Genomic DNA, 25,104 nt, shown 5'->3' with positions numbered 1-25,104 from the left:
GAATGATTTATCTTATAATATATCAAATTATATTCTTTGGATTAATTTTTAAAATAACCGACTCCAAATAGTAAATGTCTTAGGAACAGGCAATGACGTGAAAATGGAGGGGGGTTTTAGTCTTCTGGACACGGTGTCATGTTATTATCATGTTTCAGCTTCACTATAAATTGCCGTCAATCACCGTGTGCGCATAACAAATATTACTAATCTCATACACCTCTCGACGTCTGTATTTCTCCCTCAAAAATATCTCTCTCCCCACCGCACCTAAAAACTTCACCATGGTGTTTCCGTACATGGAATCCGTCGTTGGTACGCATTTCTCTATTTATTTTATTTTCATGTTTGACTGATTCTTGTCTGGTTGAGATTTTTAGTGATCTTGTTTTCATTTTTCTCTGCCTTTTGAACTCAAGATATTGTTGATTTTTTTTTTTTTCATGTCTGATAATAATTTCTATTCGAATGATGTTAATTTTCTCGCTTTTTTTTTTTCTTTTTAGGTGTTGAGTTTTCGACATATATGATGTCAGTATTAGGGCTTTTTATAGTATGTATTTTGTTTCTGGGACCATTCTTGAATAGGATAACCCTAATGTGATTTTAGTCACTAAAGTGTTTCCATGCTTGCTCTGAGGTTTATTTAGTTTCTTTTTGTTATTAATCAAAGAGTGTTGTTCTATTTCGTCAATGTTGCAATTGATTTTTGGAAACTAAAATGTAATAGATTTCGGATGTTAAAGAATTTTTTTGTATTCTATTTTAATTGATTGGGTTATTAAAGACGGTGAGAAAGCTCTTATTTTATTAATCGGTGTGAAAGACATTCTTGGCCTCCGATATAAGGATTTGAGTTTTCTTGAACTCTCCCAGAGGTACCTGGTAAGAACTCACTTCAAAGAAGCCTTCTTTTGAATGAAAAATTCTCAAACTGTTGCGTATAGGATAATCTAAATTTAGGGCTTTTATGGTCTGGTTTTTGGATGCTTCATACATTTGTTGTTGTGGTAATTGGCTTTTAGTTTGTTTTCATTTAACTTCTTGTGCAGGTCTATTCACCTCAGCCTGCTTGTAGTTGATGGGTATTAGGGCTAACAAATATTAAGTTAAAATTTTATCTTGGATTTCTTCTTTTTGGTTCCTGGAAACCAACTAATTCAATTCAAAGAAGTTGATAGTTTTAGTGGGATATTTATAACAACCTGGAATGGTTTATTTTAATGCACTTCTTATTTGCCTGCAATATGATTTGAAACAGTCACAATTAAATAATTATGAAATTGCAAGAGTTGAAACTAGGTCAATGCACTGCTCCCAACCCACGAGCTGGTTATCTGATATTTTAGTAAGCTGCAAAATTTTCATGCTAGAGGCTCTAGTTTATGGGTTTTATTTTGATAATTTTCAACAACTAATTTACAGGTTATGCACTTTAATGGTATATTTTCTTTTCTTTTAGATCTTAGGTGTTTCTTTGTTTTGACATTAATTTTTATTTTGTTGCTAAACTTGTACATTTACAGGTTTTATGATCTTGATGTATTTTTTTGAAACTTATCTGGATTTGCGGCAACATGCTGCACTCAAACTACCAACACTCCCAAAAACTTTGGAAGGAGTAATCAGCCAAGAAAAATTTGAGAAGTCTCGAGCCTACAGTCTTGATAAAAGGTTTAACGCTGCCAATTATTGATTATACAATGGATTAACATTGTCATCTGACCATTAACCACCTTTAACTTGTCCTGACCCTTGCAAATGATTGTCCTCATTTTAGTTTATTCTTTTTTGTTTTATACAATGCTCTACGCTGATGCATCTATGTAAATTTCCAGCAACTTCCATTTTGTTCATGAGTTTGTGACCATACTGATGGACTCAGCAATTTTGTTCTTTGGTATATTGCCTTGGCTTTGGAAGGTGAGTAATTGGTTGTAGTGTTATTGAGCCCTCCCTTCAGATTGAATTATCACAATCTAATCTTTCTTCTAACTGTAGAAATCAGGGAACTTTTTGGTTTTAGCTGGTCTTGATGCAGAGAATGAAATAATACACACCCTGGCATTTTTGGCTGGTGTTACTTTATGGTCACAGGTGTGTATCCTCTACCAAGATTTAAATGGGTTTTTGCTTTCTTCATGACCAATGAAAATCCATATTAACATTGAATTAATTTCTACATCTTATCTTCCAATCTGGTGGAAGTGATTATTTGTTTGAAATTTTTGTGCAGCTCACCGATTTGCCATTCTCTCTCTATTCAACTTTTGTGATTGAGGCTCGTCATGGTTTTAATAAAGTTTGTACTCCTACTTGAATCTTCTTCTCGATTTTTAGTCTTATGTTTCCTGTTTTTCAAACTCTTGAGTCTGGAAGTGGTATGTTATAAATTTCTCAATGTTTGATTTTTCGTTTGTTTTGTATTTTATATTTCTGCTTCCTAATTTTGGGTTTTTTCATCTTCTTTTACAGCAAACTGTATGGTTATTTTTTAGAGATATGTTCAAAGGAATGTGTCTTGCTATTATTCTGGGCCCACCTATTGTTTCTGCAATCATCATAATAGTGCAGGTAGGATCATCTGCTAGTGTTGACTTAACTAGCAATTATTAATACAGCATCTGTTTTTTTTTTTTTTTTGCTTGCTGCCTGGTTTCTTTGTCATTTTATTTCTTTGACTTAACTATGGTAAATGTTCATTTGCACGGTTACAGAAAGGAGGTCCTTATCTGGCCATCTATCTTTGGGGATTCATGTTTGTTCTTTCTCTTGTGATGATGACACTTTACCCCATATNCTTGGCCCACCTATTGTTTCTGCAATCATCATAATAGTGCAGGTAGGATCATCTGCTAGTGTTGACTTAACTAGCAATTATTAATACAGCATCTGTTTTTTTTTTTTTTTTGCTTGCTGCCTGGTTTCTTTGTCATTTTATTTCTTTGACTTAACTATGGTAAATGTTCATTTGCACGGTTACAGAAAGGAGGTCCTTATCTGGCCATCTATCTTTGGGGATTCATGTTTGTTCTTTCTCTTGTGATGATGACACTTTACCCCATATTAATAGCTCCTCTGTTTAACAAGTTCACACCTGTAAGTATTTATGAATTATTCGTGGATAATTTGTTTGGGTGCGTGTCGCAGGTTTGATTTATTCATTTTATTTTTCTTTGTTGTGTTCTCAAATAGCTTCCTGAAGGAGAGCTCAGGCATAAAATTGAGGACCTTGCTTCATCCCTCAAGTTTCCTTTGAAGAAATTGTTTGTTGTTGATGGATCCACAAGGTCAAGCCATAGCAATGTGAGGATTTCACTCTTTTAAATTTATTTGGTTTTGCCTGCAGGTGTTATTGTGTTACTATGATCTGATATTGGCTTTTGCATTTTTTGAAATTTTTCCCCATGATTATCTTCTATGTTTTCTTGGTCAAACTGTTCGAGGAAATTCAGTTATGCTGGTAACTGATGATTGAGCAGTATTGACCTGAACTTTTCGGGTCAATTTTGTTGAAGATTTACATCAAACTTTAATATTGAATCTAACCAGAATAGTTTTTCGCTTTTGTTTGAAATTTTGCCCTATAATTTAGAATATTGTTGCACTGTTGCAAAATGTAAGCAATGGCATTAAATGGGTAAGTCGGTGTGCTTTTGTAGTTGGAGTAGTGAGGGTTGCACTTGCATTGTTTATTGCTGTTTCTTGACCAATCTTAGAGGGATTTTTTTAATAAGATTTCCCTGCCATATTTTGCATTATGTATGTACTCTTTAAATTTGATACTTTACTGATTCATCTCTTATCTATTCTGTGCAGGCCTATATGTATGGATTTTTTAAGAACAAGAGAATTGTCCTTTATGACACCTTGATTCAGCAGGTGTGGATGCTTTCATTTGGAGAAAAAATTATATTCGTCTTTCCTAAATTGTTGTCCTTTCATGTCTTTATTTGACGAATATTTTTTTCTCATTAAACACGGGACTGTGCAGCAAACCACTATTTATGTTCAATCAAATGACTAGATATTACCCTTGTGCACTTCCATGTAATATTTTTTTTCATTTGAAGTGGGTATAATCTTGCATCTCTTTAGTTCAATCCGAAGCACTGTGGATAACCTCTTATTCCTAGTGTGTAGCTTCTTCCTTTTTGTATTATTATTGTAAATATTTTGACTTCTCTTTGTAGTATGAAAATGTCTTTAATTGATCAACCGTGGGTTTGCAGTGCAAAAATGATGAGGAAATTGTAGCTGTTATTGCCCATGAACTTGGGCACTGGAAACTTAATCATACAATGTACTCATTCATTGCTGTTCAGGTATGCTGTATTTATTTTCTTGTGAAGGCTTCTCTTTGTATATGTTTTTTTCCCTTTTCTATATTTCTACTGTTGTTTGTTCCCTGTAGTCTGAATATTACTTTGGCTTAAGTAGGGCATCAGTATTAATTATTCTCATAGTCTTTCTCTACTTTCTGATTGAAGACTGGTCTAACATCTCAACAAAGCCTTTCAACTATTTTTAATTCAAGGCTCCAACACGTGTTCATGAGCATGGTTACAAGTGTTACAACACCATGTCTTAGGATGAAATTAATTGAAATCCCAAGGCATTTTTCACTGTAGTTATGGTGTCAAAACTGAGCTCTGGGAGTTATTGTCAATGAGCTTCTGTATCAGATGCATATTGGGTAGACTCCACAAAATAAGTTGAGGAAGGTGTAAGTTTGAATTTGAGTTGGGGCTTTTAAGAAAGTGTTAAGTTTGTCAGAGGAAACCTTAATGCGAGGCTTATCTTCTCTTTTTGGCTGTCTCATTTATGGTACATTTAACAAATATCTCACTGATTGTGTTTTCATGCTGTTTCTTTTCATGCATTTTTGTGTAATTAACTAGGAATCTCTTGCTATTGTAGACAATGATGCATTTTTTGAGCAAATAAATCATGTCTGAATAGACATGAACTTTTATTGTGATAAAAATTTCTTAAGTCTGTAAGTAATTAATTAGTAAAGAGATTGCTCAAAATCTAACATAGGCTCCAATATGAGGTTAAGTTTTATTCATGTTACAGATTTATGGTGCAAAGGTACATGGTATGCTTTAGCTTTTCTTTTTGTATCCCTCAGTCTTTACCTTTAATCTTTAATCTGATCCTTTACAACAATGAAGTCTGATCAAACACAGAAGTCCATGAGCTGTTAAGCATTTAGTTTGTTGCCATAGGGCTGTTACTCCTTTATTGCTTCTTTCTTTCCACTGCTTGTGCAATGTTTAGTATTCAGATATATTGTTTTTCCTGTTTCAATGGTTACTCATATGGATATAACTGATAATCTTTTGCTTGTTGAGAAAACAAAAAAAATTAAGAGAAGAATTTTTTTTTTCCTTTTACTAAGAGAAGGTGGTTTGATATGATAACTGGCAGATTCTTACATTTTTGCAATTTGGAGGTTATACCCTTGTGAGGAACTCCAATGATCTCTTCCAAAGTTTTGGATTTGATACACAGCCAGTACTCATTGGTCTCATCATCTTTCAGGTATTTGTAATTCTCATGAAAATGAAGTGGCGTGTATTTTATGATATTTTTGCATGAGCAGAGGTTGTCAATTAATTTTTTCTCTTGCTGCAGCATACTGTCATCCCACTCCAACATCTAGTAAGCTTTGGTCTGAATCTTGTCAGCCGATCTTTTGAATTTCAGGTATTATCTATCTGCAATGCAGGCTAGTTTTGTACCATCTGTTTCTGTCTGCTTAAAACTTTTTGATACTTAATCTTAGCTGATGTAATAATTTCTGTATGTAGGCTGATGCCTTTGCTAAGAAGCTTGGTTATGCATCTGCTCTTCGTGCTGGTCTTGTGAAATTACAGGTGATTTATCTATCACTCTTGCCTTCCTTGATTAGAAATTGGTCAGTATATTTTATCTATCCAGTGATTTTCAAAGAGGTAGAGTCCTATAAATTTTTTCTGCCAAAACTGTGGGAGTTAAATGCTAACTTTTTGAGTTTATACGTTTTAAGCTAATTTGTGTCTGTCTTCTGATCTGTTGTCTCTCTTTCACTTTATTATCTTTGGTGATTTAGACCTTGCTGTTCTGAGTTCTTTGAATTTGTTTCTGTTTTGTGACTATCCCGAAAATTTTAGACTGATAATAATCCTCTGGTTTATTTCTCTTCCTCAATTGTTTTGTGAATGGGTATAAGTCTATCATTTATATTGAACTCTGACCAATAGCATGTCAGTCTGGTGTGATATTAAAGTATATGAATTTTGTTGACTTCAAACAGATATTGAAAGGTCTCATGGAGTTCAGGACTTATTTTTGAATTGCTATCTGTAACTTGAAACTATTGGAACCACAATAAAATATTACTGACAGGAAATTATGGGTTTACTGATTGGGATTGATTGTTTTTCAGGAAGAAAATTTGTCCGCTATGAACACAGATCCTTGGTATTCGGCTTATCACTATTCTCATCCACCCCTTGTCGAAAGACTGGCTGCAATTGATAAACCTGATAAAAAAGAAGACTGATGTGGGATGCGTGGCTTGTGATCTTAAATTCTACACTTGGTTGCCAGTGACAGTTAACTGCAATCATGAGGGCGGCAGCTGTAATATTAGTTGACCTGTATGAGTCCTGTTACAGCTTACATATTCCAAAATGCCTCCAGAAGGCACTTATATGTTAAGTCTAGAACTGAGTTTATGTGGAAATTCACTGAGAAGAGGAAGGAAGAGGCAAGTATGTATTGTATGAATGTATGAGCTTATGATCATAGAATTTAGAACTGCCTTGAATCCGTTGACTATTTTGTGATGATGCAGTAGATTTTGAAGTTTTGCAAAACCTCCATGTCAAATATATGTGTTAGCACATGCCCATTACGTCTTTGATTTAATCTTGGCAATAGGTTTTTCTTCCTTAAATTTCTTTGTCTTTTCACGACCTTATCTGTAAGAGTAATTAGGAGATGGATAGATTAGTTCTTTTAAGGTTGTAATAACTGTAAATGGCTCCGTACAGTCTAGGGGTGTGCAAAAAAAACCGTTAATCGAACTGAACTAGCTAACCGACCTCAAATTTTTGGGTACTTGAAAATTTGGTTCGGTTTTGTGTATTTATTATGTGATACTTGAATTTTCGGTTTGGGTATCGGATATTTATTTTAAGAGAATCAAGTACCCGATTTATTAAGAAATAAAAAAAATAAAAAACCCCTTTTATTGTTTGGGTGTAGTTGGTTCTATATTCCTAATCCTATTCTTCAAATATTGTTTGGCACATTATTTGAGAAATATTATTGTATTTTTTTAATTACTTTTAGACATCTTAGGTTTATTAATTTCATTAAATACCTCCAGAAAAAAAAGTTTAAAAGTAACAAAAACACTCCCTAAATCCATACTTGTCAGATTTCGGCAACCACCGTCGGTGGTAGTTGGAATCTGTTATAACGGCTTACACCACTACCGGAAAAGGTCGGTAATTCACAGATATGGCCGTCAAAGATAGACTTTTGCGGCCGTCGACGGCCACATTTGGCCGTAGATCTGGCTGGAAAAAGCCATATCGACGCGTTACGACACAGATCTGCCCGGTTTGTGTCGTAATGCAATTTTTCGGCCAGATTTCGACGGTAGTAGCCGAAATCTGGCATTGTGGGTGGTGGGGTGTTTTTGTCATTTTATAAAATTTTTATATATTGAAGTGTTTAATTAAATTAGCAAATCTAGGGGGTTTTTTAGAAATTTTTAAATTTTACCTCGTAATACTCCCTTATTCAACTACCCAATATTATTCCCAAAATCCTAGTTTTTAAGCTTATTTTCCTTTAACTTTCAAAGAGCAAGAGGCAAATGCCCCAAATCTTAAGTATTTAAGTTATGAAAGTTAAGCCCCAAAGTACTTATATTCACAAATTGAAATTTGAAATGTAAAAAATTAAAATTCATGCAAAGTTATGCAAAATTGGATCATAAAATGAGTATACGGTTTTTGACTCAAATATTCAGGTACCTGAAAAATTGGATACCCTTAAAAGCGGTTCGGTTTGCGGATATCCTTTTAATTCGGGTATCCGATTTTGCACAGCCCTAGTTACAGTCTGCATTCTAATTGTTAGAAGGTTGCTTCAGTATCCAGCAATCGTTAGAATGATTAGAAACAATCAAACGATGGGCTTTTTGCTAGTTGAAATAGGTACTTCACATATCAAATCGTGAGGTAGTTGGGTTTCCACCGATGTGACTTTGAAAATTTGAGTCTCCTTGGTAAATTTTAGCAACAGAATGAGGAAGAAATTTTAGTATCCATGTTTCTTCAAGTCAAAGACACGGATAGCGTGCCCCGTGAGGTCATCTCTCATTATATGGAAACTTATCTACATTGTGGTATTGGAATACTTTAGAGAAATCATGACAATGAAAAAGAAGAATCTCTCGTTATGAAAAGGTCTAAAGCCAGCCCAACAGTCATAAGCCAGAAATCATTATCAATTTCATTACAGTCCATAATGATCATGCTTGAGGTTGAGGGCTCTCCATTCCACTATTAATGTTGTTTTCCAATCAAAACGAGTTTTCTATCTTGTTTTGATTCAATTAAATATAATACTTTCATTTAAAGATTCTAAAAGATCACTTCCATTTTCCAATATGCGATTTAAAGTGGCAATTATCACAGAATGGCATTCAGTGTCCAATTCCAATAAAATATCAGAAGATAATAGTTCATAAGCTTAGCCTACAAGGCTTATTCCAAAAGTCAACACACTTATTATTTTCTTTCCAAACATCCAAGTATTCTATTGGTGGATCGCCCCCCACGATGACACAGATACGGTGACGGTTCTTTCGTGCTTCTGTTTCCGCGATCACATCTGCTATTCGATTAGTGATCTAGGGATGCCAAATGTCGCCCTAACATTGCATGATGCAGGCCGTCAAAAGTTATTAGCTTTCATGGTTTTAGAAAACTTTTTTTATAACCTTGGTTGTTGTGAATATTAATACCCAGTCGAAAATTATAATAAATATTTTATCAATTAAAGACCAAATGCATAATCCAAACTTAGATTGTTATGTCTTCAATCTTTAACATCAAGTTTTAACGGTTACCCTCTCCAGTCTCCCGGCTCCCAGTCATCTCCGTGGGCCCATATCTTTTAGACTACAAACCCAACCGCATACTTACGGACACAACATGGACGTCATTCAAGCGTATCCAACGGCATTTTAGAAACCCCCTCCCCACTTGAAAGAAAAATGAACAGCTCATTTATACAATTATATTTAACTACAACTACTTATTAATTATTATTATTACATCACCATACTCTCTCTTTCTCTGTTAATTAACTCTCCCTCTCTTTATACACTCGTTTCTTACACGCAGACACACTCCCTCCTCGCCATGCCTAAATACCTCTAACATTTTCTTCCTCCACATCAATCAACATGTCGGTATACGATGCCGCTTTCGTCAACACTGAGCTCTCTAAGCGGACGTCCATCTTTGGCCTTCGCCTCTGGGTGGTTATCGGAATCTTATTAGGTTCTCTTATAGTTCTCACTCTTTTTCTCCTTTCTCTCTGCATAACCTCTCGTCGGAAAAGGCAGAACCATCACCAACAACAACAATTACCCAAGCAAATAGCCACTAGTCCACCCATGTCTAAAGAAATTCAAGAAATCGTACACCAACCACCTCCAGTCCCCGAGATTCAAGTTGACATCGGCAAGATCGAGCATCGCGTGGTGTTCTCTGATAGAGCGTCTAGTGGAGAAAGTAGAGGGACGGGGAGTGCGTGCGATACGACATCCTTTGGAAGCGGGAGTGTTGGACCGGAAGTTTCGCATCTTGGGTGGGGTCGATGGTATACTCTAAGAGAACTTGAAGCGGCGACAAATGGTTTGTGTGAAGAGAATGTGATTGGTGAAGGTGGTTACGGGATTGTGTACAGTGGAATTTTGAGTGATGGTACCAGAGTTGCTGTCAAAAATTTATTAAACAACAGGTATAATCACTTTTAATTTCTTTTGATTTGGTTAGAGTAGATTTTTTTTTAGTTTTTTCTATAATGCTTTTGATCTAACTTAGAAAATGGGTTTAAATGTTCAAAATGTTTGTTTTTGATGTCTTTCTGAGTGGGAGAGCTGGGATTTAGATTTTATATGATATATTTTGCCATAATTTCTGCTTAGTTGGGATTTAGGCGATTGTCCATTGTTTTTAATTTCATTCCTTTTTTGTTTCTTATTTTGTGCTGTTAGTTACAGGATCTGTGCTGTAAAGTGACCTGCTTTTGAAAAAAAAATCCGATCTTGCTCGTTTTAAATTATTTTGCTACTAATCTAGCTTGAATTGATTATCTGGGCGGGAGAATTCTACCATATTTAGACGATATTTTATTAGATAAGTAATTATTATGGTTCTTGATTTGGATAAGATCTTATCTTCTTACTTTCCCTTATATGCTTGAAATATTGTTTTACTTATGAGACGGATATTATTAGGGGTCAAGCTGAGAAGGAATTTAAAGTTGAGGTGGAAGCAATTGGGCGTGTTCGACACAAGAATCTAGTTAGATTGCTTGGATACTGTGTTGAGGGTGCATACAGGTATGGATAATTAACTGTTGCATTTCTTAATTGTGACTGAGATTATACTTTTGTTGACTGTCAAGAAGACATGTAATTTATTGTCTGGTTTTGCTTTGTAGAATGCTTGTTTATGAATATGTTGATAATGGCAATCTGGATCAGTGGCTTCATGGGGATGTCGGTGATGTCAGCCCACTAACTTGGGATATTCGTATGAATGTCATATTGGGCACAGCCAAAGGGTACACCAATTCATATTCTGAATTTGATTCTATCTACATGTGTTTGAATTGATTTAAGGGATTATCACTCAAGGGTCCTATGTTTGCTATTATTTTTTTCCAAATTCTTACAGATTGGCCTACCTTCATGAGGGTCTGGAACCAAAGGTTGTCCATCGGGATGTAAAATCTAGTAACATACTACTTGATCGGCAATGGAACTCTAAGGTGTCCGATTTTGGCCTTGCTAAGCTTTTATGTTCTGAGAGGAGTTATGTAACAACTCGTGTGATGGGAACATTTGGGTTAGTTCATTCCATTCTTTCAGTCTCAATTTTTTAAAAGATTCCACTCTAATATAAAACAGGGCCTTGCTTTGGTAGGAAACTAAATCTTATTTGTTGGTTTCTGTAGTTATGTTGCTCCAGAATATGCATGCACTGGGATGCTGAATGAAAAGAGTGATGTTTATAGCTTTGGTATACTTATAATGGAGATAATTTCTGGGAGAAACCCTGTTGATTACGGTCGACCTCAAGGAGAGGTTAGTCTTGGCATAAATTTTGCTTCACTTCACTTCACTTCACTTCACAACCATGTCCCTTTGCCTGCAGAGCAGTAACTCAAAATAATTAAACAATTGCAGGTTAATTTGGTTGATTGGTTAAAAACCATGGTTGGAAATCGAAAATCTGAGGAGGTAGTTGATCCTAAGCTGCCTGAGATGCCTGCTTCAAAAGCACTTAAACGTGTTCTGTTGGTTGCCCTTAGATGTGTTGATCCTGATGCGACAAAGAGGCCTAAAATGGGGCATGTGATTCACATGCTTGAGGCGGACGACTTGTTAGTTCGTGATGTATGCTCCAAATATTTCTCAAGATCTTTCTATTTAATGTTCTAGTATACCATTGTTTTTATTCGCTAATCATTTTGACTGATCATACTAAATTGTGCAGGAACGTCGAATCGCAAGAGACTCTTCCCGTTCACATCGTGATGAAAATCATGGTATTGTAGAATTAGGTGATAAACAATTGGGTGAAGGGGCTTCTGATACAAGTGAAGGTGAAAGTGGTAGGAAGCATCATAATCCAACCAGGTGGAGATAGTGCTTTCAGTGAAGTAGGTGTCTAACAATTTATGTCTCTCCAAGTTTTATAAGCTTGTTCTTCTTCCTCTATTAGTTTCCTAGAATTCTTGTAATATCTTCAATTCTAAGAAACCAATAATTATCAATTTATTTTACATAATTTTTTTTTTTTTCCAGATATATCTTCCTCAAAGTGGGATGCATTTGTATAATTGAAAGAATTTATTCATCATTCTTATAGGAAGTGTAATTCATTGTTATATTATGAAATTTTATGTTGGTAAGATGGTTATGAGCACGTTTTAAGTTTTATTTTCCCACCTTTTATGTTGGTAAGTTTGATTTTAAGTTTGTTATATCTGTTACTTGGCATTGCTTGGTTTCTGGGCTGGTATCACCATCACTGCCAGCTACTAAAATGGATGGTTTTGTCGCTATTGTGATGGACCCTTTATACCAGCTATTTTGATGGAATTACTTATACTTAAAACTCTATATCTACATCAGGGGCCAACGCTGAATTCAGATGCTTCTGTAAAATGGACCCACTAACCAGCTAATTGAAGCAACTAGGTTTGCAACTCGTCAAGAGTTTATTAATTTATTTATCTATCCTGGCTGGACCTTCGGCGAAATGTAGTCTGGAATGGGTCAAGACTTGTGATTTTGGATGAGATATAATGGCAGTTAGCGAGGCAAGAATGATAACAATTCCGGTTGTGGTGGACCCTTCTGTCTCTAGTTTCATTCTGCAATCGCTTATTTTATGTATCAGTTTGCGATTTGGTGTTATTCATATGTTCTAGTGAAGCTGTCCTTCTCTTCCAAACTGTTATTACAGGACTTTTCGTCTAGTTCAGTATCTATAACGTGAGTGGTTTTTTGTTTTTGTTTTTGTTTTGATAGGTGAAGTCAGGCAAGAAACTGAAGCAAAGGGCCAACAGGAGTTGAGTAGTTATGATTTATGACGATTACAAATGTCTAATGAATAGTTGTTATTTGTCAAAAGATTCCTATGCAAACGACAAATCCCAAGTTTGATGCGTAAGAAAATGTTGAGCAATCAATCTTCCTAAGAGTAATCTCAACGTAAATTAATCGAGTTTGATAGACTTTCAAAATCATTAATGCTCATTGCGTGTTAATCAATTGTTGGGCTTTTTCTTCTTATCATAACTGAAGAAGACAAACTCTGTATATGTGCAATTTCATCTTGACTTGAAAAATAAGAATGGATTAAAACCAGTACACGCCCAAACATAGAGACAGCTTCTTTAATTATGAAAATTAAATGCAGCATATTATTAAAGCTTGCTTGTGAAGTGAAGAAGGTCCATGCACGTGATGCTTTTATTGTTGATCAGAGGTAGAGGTAGGGTTTAGCTATTTTCAAAATATACATTATACATTACGTGGATATTTGAATTTGATTCAATTATTTAAATAAATAATATTCACTGATATATTCCTCATATATTCCTTTCTTTGAGTAATATATTGGGCTGATTGGACCTGAATCTATTGGGCTGATTGGACCTGGGGAAGGCCCAATACAAAGCGTGTCTAGACTCTAGAGTCTTCACTTTTTTTATTATGGCCGAGGCCATCTAGAACCGTTGGACCAACAGCATGTGGCTTACGCATGAAGTTAATGACTTCGTCACAACGGTGGCTGTCAGCCTGTCACTCTTTCTCTAAAAAGATAAGGATCCGTGTTTGGTTAAGCTAACTTTGTCAAAAGAAACGTCTCTTTTTCTTCCTTTAAAAAGAAAAATAATTATTTTTCTTGTAATAGTCGTCTGAATTCTCCATTCATAGGATTCCACGTGCCCATCTGTTACTAATATTTTCGTAACAGCAAGTGACTCAACCTCTGCCCTACTCTTTAACTACAAAACAAAGCGTTCCTCACCTAAAAATCAAATACGCAACAATTATCAACGCGTTTCAGAAATTTCATACCACCATCTGCTACCTAACTCAGGTACGAATTTCTCCTCCCTTTTTTCACTTTATTGTCTCTGCAATTCATTTTCTTCTGGTTCTTTTCTTTGATTTGTTATACACTAGTAGAAATTTTCTTTAATTTTCTATTTTCTAAATTTTTAATTTTCGGTCGAATTTTAGGGTTCAACCTAGCTGGTCAATATTCCGATCTAAAAATATAACCAGTATCCAGATCTAGCGTTTGGGTAAGTTATTTGGCAAATAAATATGCGTATGTATATATTTGTTGTTTATTGTTATTATGCGTGATTATGGCCTACGATGTAATAATTGAATGAAACATGGCATGAATTGATCTATATATGTTATTTTTAAATTCTTGATTTTATATTTTTGTCTTTTTGATGATCGTTTGAAACCCTAATTGATAGATGTTTTGAAGACCTGAATAGACGATGTTACGTTGTGTGAGCAAAGCTGTGATTTCATTTGTTGAGAAATTTTGGTTTCTGTTGTCATTATTATTATCTTTTGATAAACTAGTTAAAATTTAGAAGTTTTGTCTCTTTTTGTTGGGAGGTGTAATTGTTTTTTGGTCATGTTATTGATGAACGATGAAACAAATATGTGATTTCCAGATGTTAGGTATTTTAAAAGCCAAACCTTCCCCCAATACTGGGGAGTTTGTTTTCTTGGGTCTCCATAAAATAAGGGCTTTATTTTTTTAAACCTTCCTTAAAAATATTGCTTTGGCAGGGGAAAAAACCTTTCCAAATTGATGGTTTTTCTTATGTTGGTGGGTGAATTTATTATATCTTTGACGTATAAGGTCTGACTAGGGTTTTCCCTACTATATTTTCTGGAGCTTGTTTACTCCCATGAACACATATTCGCTTTAACAGATATTTTGTTAGGGTCTTTGCTATAGCCAGTTATCAGTGCAGATATGTCAGAATATGATGTTTGATGATCTGTTTTTGTTTCCATCTTGTGCAGAAAGTACATCAAAATGAGCCGTCCACAGGGTCCACACCGCCCTTTCTTCCATTTTGGAAATCCTTTCCGAATGATATCATCCAAGGGTTCTGGTTTACCTGAAAGGCTTCTTTCTCTGTTGATTGCTTTTGAGGAAACCTTGGCCGAGAGGCTTAGGAAACTAATTCCAAAGGACAAGGATGAGGTCCTCAGTTTATCATGGATGAAACTAGCGATGGATTCACTCTGCGAGACTCACAGTGGTGTAAAAAACCTTATAACTGAGCTGGAGCTTCCTGTGAGTGACTGGGATGAGAAATGGATAGATGTGTACTTAGATATCAGTGTGAATTTGCTCGATCTTTGCATAGCTTTTAGCTCTCAACTCACAAAGCTTAACCAGGGTCATCTCTTGCTTCAGTGTGTCCTGCGTAATTTGGATTCTTCCTCTCCAAAACAGTTTGTGCGTGCCCGTTCTTCGCTTGATAGCTGGAGACAGCATATCAGTGCAAAGAACCCTAGAGTTGTGAGCTGTCACTCAATCTTAGACAATCTGGTGCGATCTTTGGATTTGCCCAAGGTTAAGAACTCTGCCAAAGGGAAAGTTTTGATGCGTGCCTTGTATAGTGTTAAGGTGGTGACTGTATTCATCTGTAGTGTCTTTGCTGCAGCATTGTCTGGATCTGCTAAGAGTTTGTTGGACTTGAACGTTTCTGACACATTACCATGGGCAGCAGCATTTTCTGCCTTGCAAGCTAATGTTAATGGGGAACTTAGAAATGTATTTGGGACTGGAAGAGTTACAGTTTTGAAAGAATTATATGCGGTTGATGCCAGCATCAAGAAATTGTATCCAATGATCCAAGATGGGGTGGAACCTGTTGAAGTTGAACAGTTTAAGAATTCTGTTATAGATTTAGGAAAGCGGGAAGAGAAACTTTCAGAGGGGCTAGATCTTCTTACAAAGGCAGTGGATGGGTTTTTCAAGATAGTTTTAACAGGGCGTGATGCTTTGCTTTGTAATCTAAGAGCAGCTGGTACCGAGTCAGTGTTAGGAAGTAATGTAGAACAGCTAGTTGGAAGGTGATCGATGAATGCAGTATACTTCATCGTATATAGGTGTTATAGGTATTGTGCCTTGTGTTATGTGGTTGTTAGAAATATACCATCAAGTATTGTGTGTGAACCATGTTGTAATGTGTGTCATATTACTGTTTTTCTGGTTTGTACATGTACTTTGTACTGTATAATACCAGTGACGTATAAAAGGAAGGGTTTGTACTACAGTTTGCTCAAGTGTCCATATTTAATATTTATATAGCTTTTACCAATAATTTCAATTTATGGGCTACAGAACTGTCTTCTATGGTTATCACGGGTATATTTTTATATTTTTTAACTAGTTTTGCCTTTGATTAACTGTTTGATGGCATGTTAGGTCATTGGGTATTGAATATTGATACATATTTATTGTAAAAAGCTTAAAATAAAATAAAAATAAAAAAGCTAGCCGAGTTTGACAATATTGGGAGAGTAACCGACACGCTGCCCTGCTATTTTGATGGAATTACTTATACTTAAAACTCTATATCTACATCAGGGGCCAACGCTGAATTCAGATGCTTCTGTAAAATGGACCCACTAACCAGCTAATTGAAGCAACTAGGTTTGCAACTCGTCAAGAGTTTATTAATTTATTTATCTATCCTGGCTGGACCTTCGGCGAAATGTAGTCTGGAATGGGTCAAGACTTGTGATTTTGGATGAGATATAATGGCAGTTAGCGAGGCAAGAATGATAACAATTCCGGTTGTGGTGGACCCTTCTGTCTCTAGTTTCATTCTGCAATCGCTTATTTTATGTATCAGTTTGCGATTTGGTGTTATTCATATGTTCTAGTGAAGCTGTCCTTCTCTTCCAAACTGTTATTACAGGACTTTTCGTCTAGTTCAGTATCTATAACGTGAGTGGTTTTTTGTTTTTGTTTTTGTTTTGATAGGTGAAGTCAGGCAAGAAACTGAAGCAAAGGGCCAACAGGAGTTGAGTAGTTATGATTTATGACGATTACAAATGTCTAATGAATAGTTGTTATTTGTCAAAAGATTCCTATGCAAACGACAAATCCCAAGTTTGATGCGTAAGAAAATGTTGAGCAATCAATCTTCCTAAGAGTAATCTCAACGTAAATTAATCGAGTTTGATAGACTTTCAAAATCATTAATGCTCATTGCGTGTTAATCAATTGTTGGGCTTTTTCTTCTTATCATAACTGAAGAAGACAAACTCTGTATATGTGCAATTTCATCTTGACTTGAAAAATAAGAATGGATTAAAACCAGTACACGCCCAAACATAGAGACAGCTTCTTTAATTATGAAAATTAAATGCAGCATATTATTAAAGCTTGCTTGTGAAGTGAAGAAGGTCCATGCACGTGATGCTTTTATTGTTGATCAGAGGTAGAGGTAGGGTTTAGCCATTTTCAAAATATACATTATACATTACGTGGATATTTGAATTTGATTCAATTATTTAAATAAATAATATTCACTGATATATTCCTCATATATTCCTTTCTTTGAGTAATATATTGGGCTGATTGGACCTGAATCTATTGGGCTGATTGGACCTGGGGAAGGCCCAATACAAAGCGTGTCTAGACTCTAGAGTCTTCACTTTTTTTATTATGGCCGAGGCCATCTAGAACCGTTGGACCAACAGCATGTGGCTTACGCATGAAGTTAATGACTTCGTCACAACGGTGGCTGTCAGCCTGTCACTCTTTCTCTAAAAAGATAAGGATCCGTGTTTGGTTAAGCTAACTTTGTCAAAAGAAACGTCTCTTTTTCTTCCTTTAAAAAGAAAAATAATTATTTTTCTTGTAATAGTCGTCTGAATTCTCCATTCATAGGATTCCACGTGCCCATCTGTTACTAATATTTTCGTAACAGCAAGTGACTCAACCTCTGCCCTACTCTTTAACTACAAAACAAAGCGTTCCTCACCTAAAAATCAAATACGCAACAATTATCAACGCGTTTCAGAAATTTCATACCACCATCTGCTACCTAACTCAGGTACGAATTTCTCCTCCCTTTTTTCACTTTATTGTCTCTGCAATTCATTTTCTTCTGGTTCTTTTCTTTGATTTGTTATACACTAGTAGAAATTTTCTTTAATTTTCTATTTTCTAAATTTTTAATTTTCGGTCGAATTTTAGGGTTCAACCTAGCTGGTCAATATTCCGATCTAAAAATATAACCAGTATCCAGATCTAGCGTTTGGGTAAGTTATTTGGCAAATAAATATGCGTATGTATATATTTGTTGTTTATTGTTATTATGCGTGATTATGGCCTACGATGTAATAATTGAATGAAACATGGCATGAATTGATCTATATATGTTATTTTTAAATTCTTGATTTTATATTTTTGTCTTTTTGATGATCGTTTGAAACCCTAATTGATAGATGTTTTGAAGACCTGAATAGACGATGTTACGTTGTGTGAGCAAAGCTGTGATTTCATTTGTTGAGAAATTTTGGTTTCTGTTGTCATTATTATTATCTTTTGATAAACTAGTTAAAATTTAGAAGTTTTGTCTCTTTTTGTTGGGAGGTGTAATTGTTTTTTGGTCATGTTATTGATGAACGATGAAACAAATATGTGATTTCCAGATGTTAGGTATTTTAAAAGCCAAACCTTCCCCCAATACTGGGGAGTTTGTTTTCTTGGGTCTCCATAAAATAAGGGCTTTATTTTTTTAAACCTTCCTTAAAAATATTGCTTTGGAGGGGGAAAAAACCTTTCCAAATTGATGGTTTTTCTTATGTTGGTGGGTGAATTTATTGTATCTTTGACATATAAGGTCTGACTAGGGTTTTCCCTACTATTTTTTCTGGAGCTTGTTTACTCCCATGAACACATATTCGCTTTAACAGATATTTTGTTATGGTCTTTGCTATAGTCAGTTATCAGTGCAGATATGTCAGAATATGATGTTTGATGATCTGTTTTTGTTTCCATCTTGTGCAGAAAGTACATCAAAATGAGCCGTCCACAGGGTCCACACCGCCCTTTCTTCCATTTTGGAAATCCTTTCCGAATGATATCATCCAAGGGTTCTGGTTTACCTGAAAGGCTTCTTTCTCTGTTGATTGCTTTTGAGGAAACCTTGGCCGAGAGGCTTAGGAAACTAATTCCAAAGGACAAGGATGAGGTCCTCAGTTTATCATGGATGAAACTAGCGATGGATTCACTCTGCGAGACTCACAGTGGTGTAAAAAACCTTATAACTGAGCTGGAGCTTCCTGTGAGTGACTGGGATGAGAAATGGATAGATGTGTACTTAGATATCAGTGTGAATTTGCTCGATCTTTGCATAGCTTTTAGCTCTCAACTCACAAAGCTTAACCAGGGTCATCTCTTGCTTCAGTGTGTCCTGCGTAATTTGGATTCTTCCTCTCCAAAACAGTTTGTGCGTGCCCGTTCTTCGCTTGATAGCTGGAGACAGCATATCAGTGCAAAGAACCCTAGAGTTGGGAGCTGTCACTCAATCTTAGACAATCTGGTGCGATCTTTGGATTTGCCCAAGGTTAAGAACTCTGCCAAAGGGAAAGTTTTGATGCGTGCCTTGTATAGTGTTAAGGTGGTGACTGTATTCATCTGTAGTGTCTTTGCTGCAGCATTGTCTGGATCTGCTAAGAGTTTGTTGGACTTGAACGTTTCTGACACATTACCATGGGCAGCAGCATTTTCTGCCTTGCAAGCTAATGTTAATGGGGAACTTAGAAATGTATTTGGGACTGGAAGAGTTACAGTTTTGAAAGAATTATATGCGGTTGATGCCAGCATCAAGAAATTGTATCCAATGATCCAAGATGGGGTGGAACCTGTTGAAGTTGAACAGTTTAAGAATTCTGTTATAGATTTAGGAAAGCGGGAAGAGAAACTTTCAGAGGGGCTAGATCTTCTTACAAAGGCAGTGGATGGGTTTTTCAAGATAGTTTTAACAGGGCGTGATGCTTTGCTTTGTAATCTAAGAGCAGCTGGTACCGAGTCAGTGTTAGGAAGTAATGTAGAACAGCTAGTTGGAAGGTGATCGATGAATGCAGTATACTTCATCGTATATAGGTGTTATAGGTATTGTGCCTTGTGTTATGTGGTTGTTAGAAATATACCATCAAGTATTGTGTGTGAACCATGTTGTAATGTGTGTCATATTACTGTTTTTCTGGTTTGTACATGTACTTTGTACTGTATAATACCAGTGACGTATAAAAGGAAGGGTTTGTACTACAGTTTGCTCAAGTGTCCATATTTAATATTTATATAGCTTTTACCAATAATTTCAATTTATGGGCTACAGAACTGTCTTCTATGGTTATCACGGGTATATTTTTATATTTTTTAACTAGTTATGCCTTTGATTAACTGTTTGATGGCATGTTAGGTCATTGGGTATTGAATATTGATACATATTTATTGTAAAAAGCTTAAAATAAAATAAAAATAAAAAAGCTAGCCGAGTTTGACAATATTGGGAGAGTAACCGACACGCTCCCACTTGAGGGTTGGCGAAATCTCAAATTGTTACCTCTGTTGTATTTATTTCAAATTTCCACCCTTAGTCATAGATGCAACAGTTGTAATTACAAAAATGCCCCTAAACCAAACATTTAGGTTGGGTGACGAATCACGATCGCTGAGCAGCCATATTGGTCGCATTTTGTGCAACTTCCCTTCTTCTTGGCCAGTTTTCAGGCGTTTCTGTCATCGGAAATCTATGCTACCACCACTATTCGATCCCTCATCAAATCTACTCTTCAAAACCCATACCAACCAATTGCTTGATCACTCACCGTTTGCAGGAAAAGCCTACTGCTTTTTTTGTGCAACGGACCACTTTGTAGCCGCTTTTCTTTTAATATTAACAAATTTTAAATTTATTTAATACATTAATTGTGAATCCTAATTGACTTAGTGCCTTATTCTTATGACACTTGTCCAATTACTTTGAATATAGACAAAAAATTAATGTTTTATTCTTATGACACTCGTCCAATTACTTTGAATATAAACAAAAATTTAATGAAGATAATGACATTTACAGACTCAAATGCTGTAAATTTTTTTAAATCAAAAAATGGACAGGCGTCCATCTAAAAGGGATGTCTGTCCATTGAATATGGACGTCCGTCCATATATTATATGGACGGATATCCATAATTTTTATCTTAAAATTTGTTAATTTAAAACAATGGACGGGCGTCAATTCTAGGTGAACGCCCGTCCATAGTAAATGGACCATCGTCTATATTATATAAACGAGAGTCCATTGTTATTTTCTCATGGACGGCCGTCCATTATAGGTGAACGACCATCCAATAATCACGGACGCCTATTATTTTGCTTTTGAAACTTTTTGGATGAGCGTCCATTATTTTTCTTTTAAATTTTTTTGGATGGGTATCTATAGTAAATGGACACCTGTCCATATAATATGAACGGGAATCCATTAAATATGGGTGAGTGTTCATAAATGTTGGATCACTGTTCATTTACGAAAGACTCCAGCGTGATCACGTCTGACTGATTGCCATGTCCTACGATATAAAAATTCGATGTAAAATTTCGATGTCTATAGCATTACTAATATTGAAATCGTTTAAGATTTCCACCTCTAATTTATGCTAGGAGTTTCCTTGTTCTCTGATGAAAACTGTTATGACTAAGAAATCAAAGGCTGACGTGGAGTTGCGTGACGAAACGTGGCCTGCCCTCGTCAGAACGGTAAGCGCACGTCAGGCCTGCCAAACGCCCTGGTGCTCCCACATGTTCGCTAGCCTGCTCCAAATCGCGTGAAATCGGCTTGGAAAATGGGTAATGGGACGTAAAATCAGATTAGGTCCTGACAATCACACCAACCTAAGGATTTTAGTGCTGAATTACCGCCATACAACTGGGTATAAGAAGAGGAAGACCCCTTCATTAAGGGGATTCGCAATTTTACACAAAAAACTCTCTCTCTCTCTCTCACGCTTTTGTATCTATTTCCCAACCCTTTGTAAGTCAGTCCGCTGTCGCAACCTGACCCCACTATCATATCAAACAAATCAGTGGACGTAGGACTTGCTACTTGAGCATCCGAACCACTTTAAAACTCTCATAGCATTTATTTCGCTTTTTATCATTTTCACTTGTGCTTTTTGATCAATCAACGCTGCACACGTATCGGTTAGTTGGTGCCCAAAACCGAGCATCAACAGTTTGGCGCTGAAGGAGGACTGTTTAGCGTCTACCCTAATCAGAGAATCTTTGACCTACTGGTCCTACAACACATGACCCTCCAATCTGAGCCAGAGCAAGCTAATCAGCGTACTGAGAAGTTCCAGTTTCCCAAAATGCTGCGGGGGTGTCCCGGCAGCTCCGCAACTTGACACTGCCATCAGAAACTACCTGAGAGGTTCAACAATATCTCTAGACGGTCAACCAAAGGTTGGACTGTTTGACCAAGCATGTCATCTACCACAGCTAGGGCGGTGCAACCCCAAGAGACCTGCAGTCACGCGAAAGCGCAGCAAAAGGCAATAGCCCGTGCCGCAGCACTGCAGCGCGTAGGCGCAAGGGTAAGCAAGTGGCAAAAATAGGCCTACGGCTCCCAAGGACCAGCGAACACAAAAGGTGCCCCGAGCAGGGTATCGGCGAAGCTAAGACTCGGCGAAAGATGAATCCCGAGCTGTCCCATGCCACGTCACAGGCAGACCCAAGCGAAAATGCTGGGCGCGATGATTCCTATCACCACCATAGAAACCCCCGATCATTATCATGCGGGTGGCCCCACACCTCCGGGGCGGTTCGTACCCACCGCGAGGGTCGTGAAAATGCCCCGCACAATCCACCGCCTTCACACGCCCTAGTCAGCGTGTGTCGAGTGCGGCCTAAATGCCGGCCGAGGCGAGGAGGAATCCGACCTCCGGACCTCTGAACCGCAATCGAGAAGGCCGGACTCGCACGGGTGAAAGCAATCCCCAATTGGCTCCGTTACCACAAATTGGGAGTTACAGCGAGCTCTGGACAGGTTGAGGAGCAGCAAAACGAACAAGCGCAGGTCGCCTCTGCATCCCCTTTTTCTCCCGAAGTGCTACTAGTCCACTTCCACCAGGTTCAGAATGCCAGATATGCGCCGTTTGTGGAACTTGATCCTCAGGATCACTTATATGAGTTCAACGACCTGATGGCTCCACTAGATTTCGGACCTTGCAAAATGCCGTTGTTTGGCCGTGACTTGACTTCTCCACGCCAAGCGGTGGTTAAGGTCACTCCCGGCGGGATCGATCAGTTCGTGGCCTCAATGAGCACGACGTTCCTGCGGCATTTCTAGCCAATCGGAAGTTTTCGATGCCTTTGAGCTACCTCAGCACATAAGGCAAGAAAGAGACAATCCTTGCAATCTTACTTGATCGATTCCACAGGAACTCACAAGGTGGCCCACGCTCCGAAGAGTCCATCCGAACACTTATAATGCTGGAGTTCGCCCGCAAACCACCTGTGGAAAGAACTGCGGCTGAGGACGATATTTCCCTCACCAGATTCTACAACCTGGCAGAAAAGTATCTCCGAATAAGAATTCATTGGCGGCACTCCGCCGTCACGTCACGGCACTTCCAGCATTATGTCTGGTCGGGGAGATAGTAGGAGAGCTGATCGCAAAGGAGACATTGACGATCACGAAAAGGAGAAAACCCTGCTACAGCAGAAAAAATCCTATGCTTCTGTTCCTCGTCGCGACCGCGACAGGACTCAATACACTCCGTTAACGTGTCCTATCTGTAATCCTCGACAAATCTGAGGAGGCCAGTTTCTCGGTGAGCCCGAACCAATGAAAACTCCTGCTACGCGCAAAAAACAGCAAAAAAATCTGTCGTTACCATCGGGATAACATGCATCACACTGATATGCCGAGCTCTAAAGCAGCTATCGAAGAGCTCATCAAGAAGGGGCACTTCAAGGTGTACATCGATACCCCCAAAAGAAAACCAAGGGGAGCAAAAGAAAAGCATCGTGGATCGCAGCGGGTACAGCATTGTGAACATAATTTTCGACCGCACCTCGCTGGAAACATGCGAGGAGCGCAGGAAAGGTTAGCTCGCGAAGCGCATCGCCCGATCAGGGTAATGAACACTTCGCAGCGACCTCAAAAAGCCAGAAAGGAGGAACCAATCACCTTTTGCGAGAAGGGCAGCTCGCTTGCACCATCCTCATGAGGATGCTCTAGTGATCACGCCCCTGATAGGGTGTCATAAGTGTCTGCAGAATGCTTGTAGACAACGGAAGCGCTGTGAACATCCTGTTCAAGTCCGCTTTCGATAGAAGAGACCTGGTCGAGGCCGACCTGAGCCACCTCGATGCCTCTGTACGGTTTTACAGGGGATCACCTGATCCCCAAAGGGACGATCCAGCTACCAGTCATGCTCGGCGACTACGACGAGGTGACTAGGGTTACTGAATTTTTGGTCGTGGACTGCCCGTCGGCCTTTATGGAATCTTGGGGCGACCTCTGCTGAAAACCTTCAGGGCAGTCACTTCCATTTATCACCTCAAGATGAAGTTCCCCACTCACAGAGATCGGAGAAGTAAGCGGATCGCAAAGAGCATCTAGCGAATGCTATGTAAAAGCGGTACAGATGGCAGATAAGGGCATTTCGCGATGTGTGCCCCTCAGCTATACGATCAGCCATCGAGCCACAGCCTGGTTGCAGCAGGATAACATAGATCCGTGAATCTAAAATCCCCCCCAGTGGCCGGTTGAGGATCTGTCCGAGGTTTCGGTCGATCCAAAGAGCCGAGCCGAGCCGAGTGTTAAGATTGGAGCTGTCTCAACCTACAGCTCGTTCCGAGCTGGTAAGCTTCTTAAAGAAACATTGACGTGTTTGCCTGGTCGCACGCATAATGGTCGGGATCAGCCAGACATTATTGCCATTCATTGAATGTTAGCAGTGAAGCCAAGCCAGTTCACCAAAAAGAAGGGCGATGGATCTGGAGCGGTACGCCGCACTAAAATCAGAAGTGAGAGCCTTCTCCGAAATGGATCCATTCGTGAGGCTCTCTCTACCCGACCTGGGTTGCCAACCCGGTCCTGGTAAAGAAGCCGAATGGCAAGTGGCGGACCTGCGTAGACTTCAGTGACCTCAACAAAGCTTGTCCAAAAGACAGCTTCCCCTTGCCGAAATTGACCAGCTCGTTGATG

General features: G+C 37.8%; 4 protein-coding genes across 6 annotated transcripts; all 4 read left to right on the top strand.

Annotated features, from left to right (window-relative positions):
• Window positions 1-159: 159 nt before the first annotated feature.
• On the top strand, window positions 160-6,913 carry LOC116134299 (CAAX prenyl protease 1 homolog). Its single transcript, XM_031419986.1, has 14 exons — window positions 160-315; window positions 1,527-1,674; window positions 1,839-1,923; window positions 2,002-2,097; window positions 2,237-2,302; window positions 2,476-2,574; window positions 2,986-3,099; window positions 3,196-3,306; window positions 3,820-3,882; window positions 4,233-4,325; window positions 5,434-5,547; window positions 5,641-5,712; window positions 5,817-5,882; window positions 6,434-6,913. Exons 1-14 carry the CDS (start codon window positions 285-287, stop codon window positions 6,548-6,550), a joined length of 1,275 nt encoding a protein of 424 aa, XP_031275846.1. The 5' UTR covers window positions 160-284; the 3' UTR covers window positions 6,551-6,913.
• Window positions 6,914-9,344: 2,431 nt separating this feature from the next.
• On the top strand, window positions 9,345-12,102 carry LOC116134269 (probable serine/threonine-protein kinase At1g01540). Its single transcript, XM_031419944.1, has 7 exons — window positions 9,345-10,035; window positions 10,535-10,639; window positions 10,741-10,863; window positions 10,977-11,147; window positions 11,257-11,386; window positions 11,489-11,698; window positions 11,799-12,102. The coding sequence occupies exons 1-7, from the start codon at window positions 9,476-9,478 to the stop codon at window positions 11,949-11,951; spliced, it is 1,452 nt and encodes a 483-aa protein (XP_031275804.1). The 5' UTR covers window positions 9,345-9,475; the 3' UTR covers window positions 11,952-12,102.
• A 1,705-nt stretch (window positions 12,103-13,807) lies between these two features.
• Window positions 13,808-16,164, top strand: LOC116134253 (protein BPS1, chloroplastic-like). 2 transcript variants are annotated; one of them, XM_031419925.1, is made up of 3 exons: window positions 13,809-13,916; window positions 14,060-14,124; window positions 14,876-16,164. In XM_031419925.1, exon 3 carries the CDS (start codon window positions 14,889-14,891, stop codon window positions 15,939-15,941), a length of 1,053 nt encoding a protein of 350 aa, XP_031275785.1. In that variant the 5' UTR covers window positions 13,809-13,916; window positions 14,060-14,124; window positions 14,876-14,888; the 3' UTR covers window positions 15,942-16,164. The 2 variants fall into 2 exon arrangements, with proteins under 2 accessions (XP_031275786.1, XP_031275785.1); XM_031419926.1 differs by lacking the exon at window positions 14,060-14,124 and having other exon boundaries at window positions 13,808-13,916.
• A 1,658-nt stretch (window positions 16,165-17,822) lies between these two features.
• On the top strand, window positions 17,823-20,179 carry LOC116134251 (protein BPS1, chloroplastic-like). Of its 2 annotated transcripts, XM_031419922.1 has the most exons (3): window positions 17,824-17,931; window positions 18,075-18,139; window positions 18,891-20,179. In XM_031419922.1, the coding sequence occupies exon 3, from the start codon at window positions 18,904-18,906 to the stop codon at window positions 19,954-19,956; it is 1,053 nt and encodes a 350-aa protein (XP_031275782.1). In that variant the 5' UTR covers window positions 17,824-17,931; window positions 18,075-18,139; window positions 18,891-18,903; the 3' UTR covers window positions 19,957-20,179. The 2 variants fall into 2 exon arrangements, with proteins under 2 accessions (XP_031275783.1, XP_031275782.1); XM_031419923.1 differs by lacking the exon at window positions 18,075-18,139 and having other exon boundaries at window positions 17,823-17,931.
• The last annotated feature ends 4,925 nt before the right edge of the window (window positions 20,180-25,104 follow it).

The sequence above is a fragment of the Pistacia vera genome, unplaced genomic scaffold, assembly GCF_008641045.1.
Source record: "Pistacia vera cultivar Batoury unplaced genomic scaffold, PisVer_v2 Contig284, whole genome shotgun sequence".
NCBI classification, from domain to species: Eukaryota; Viridiplantae; Streptophyta; class Magnoliopsida; order Sapindales; family Anacardiaceae; genus Pistacia; species Pistacia vera.
Note: the sequence above shows the minus strand (reverse complement) of the source record. Positions and strands in the feature narration are given on the sequence as shown.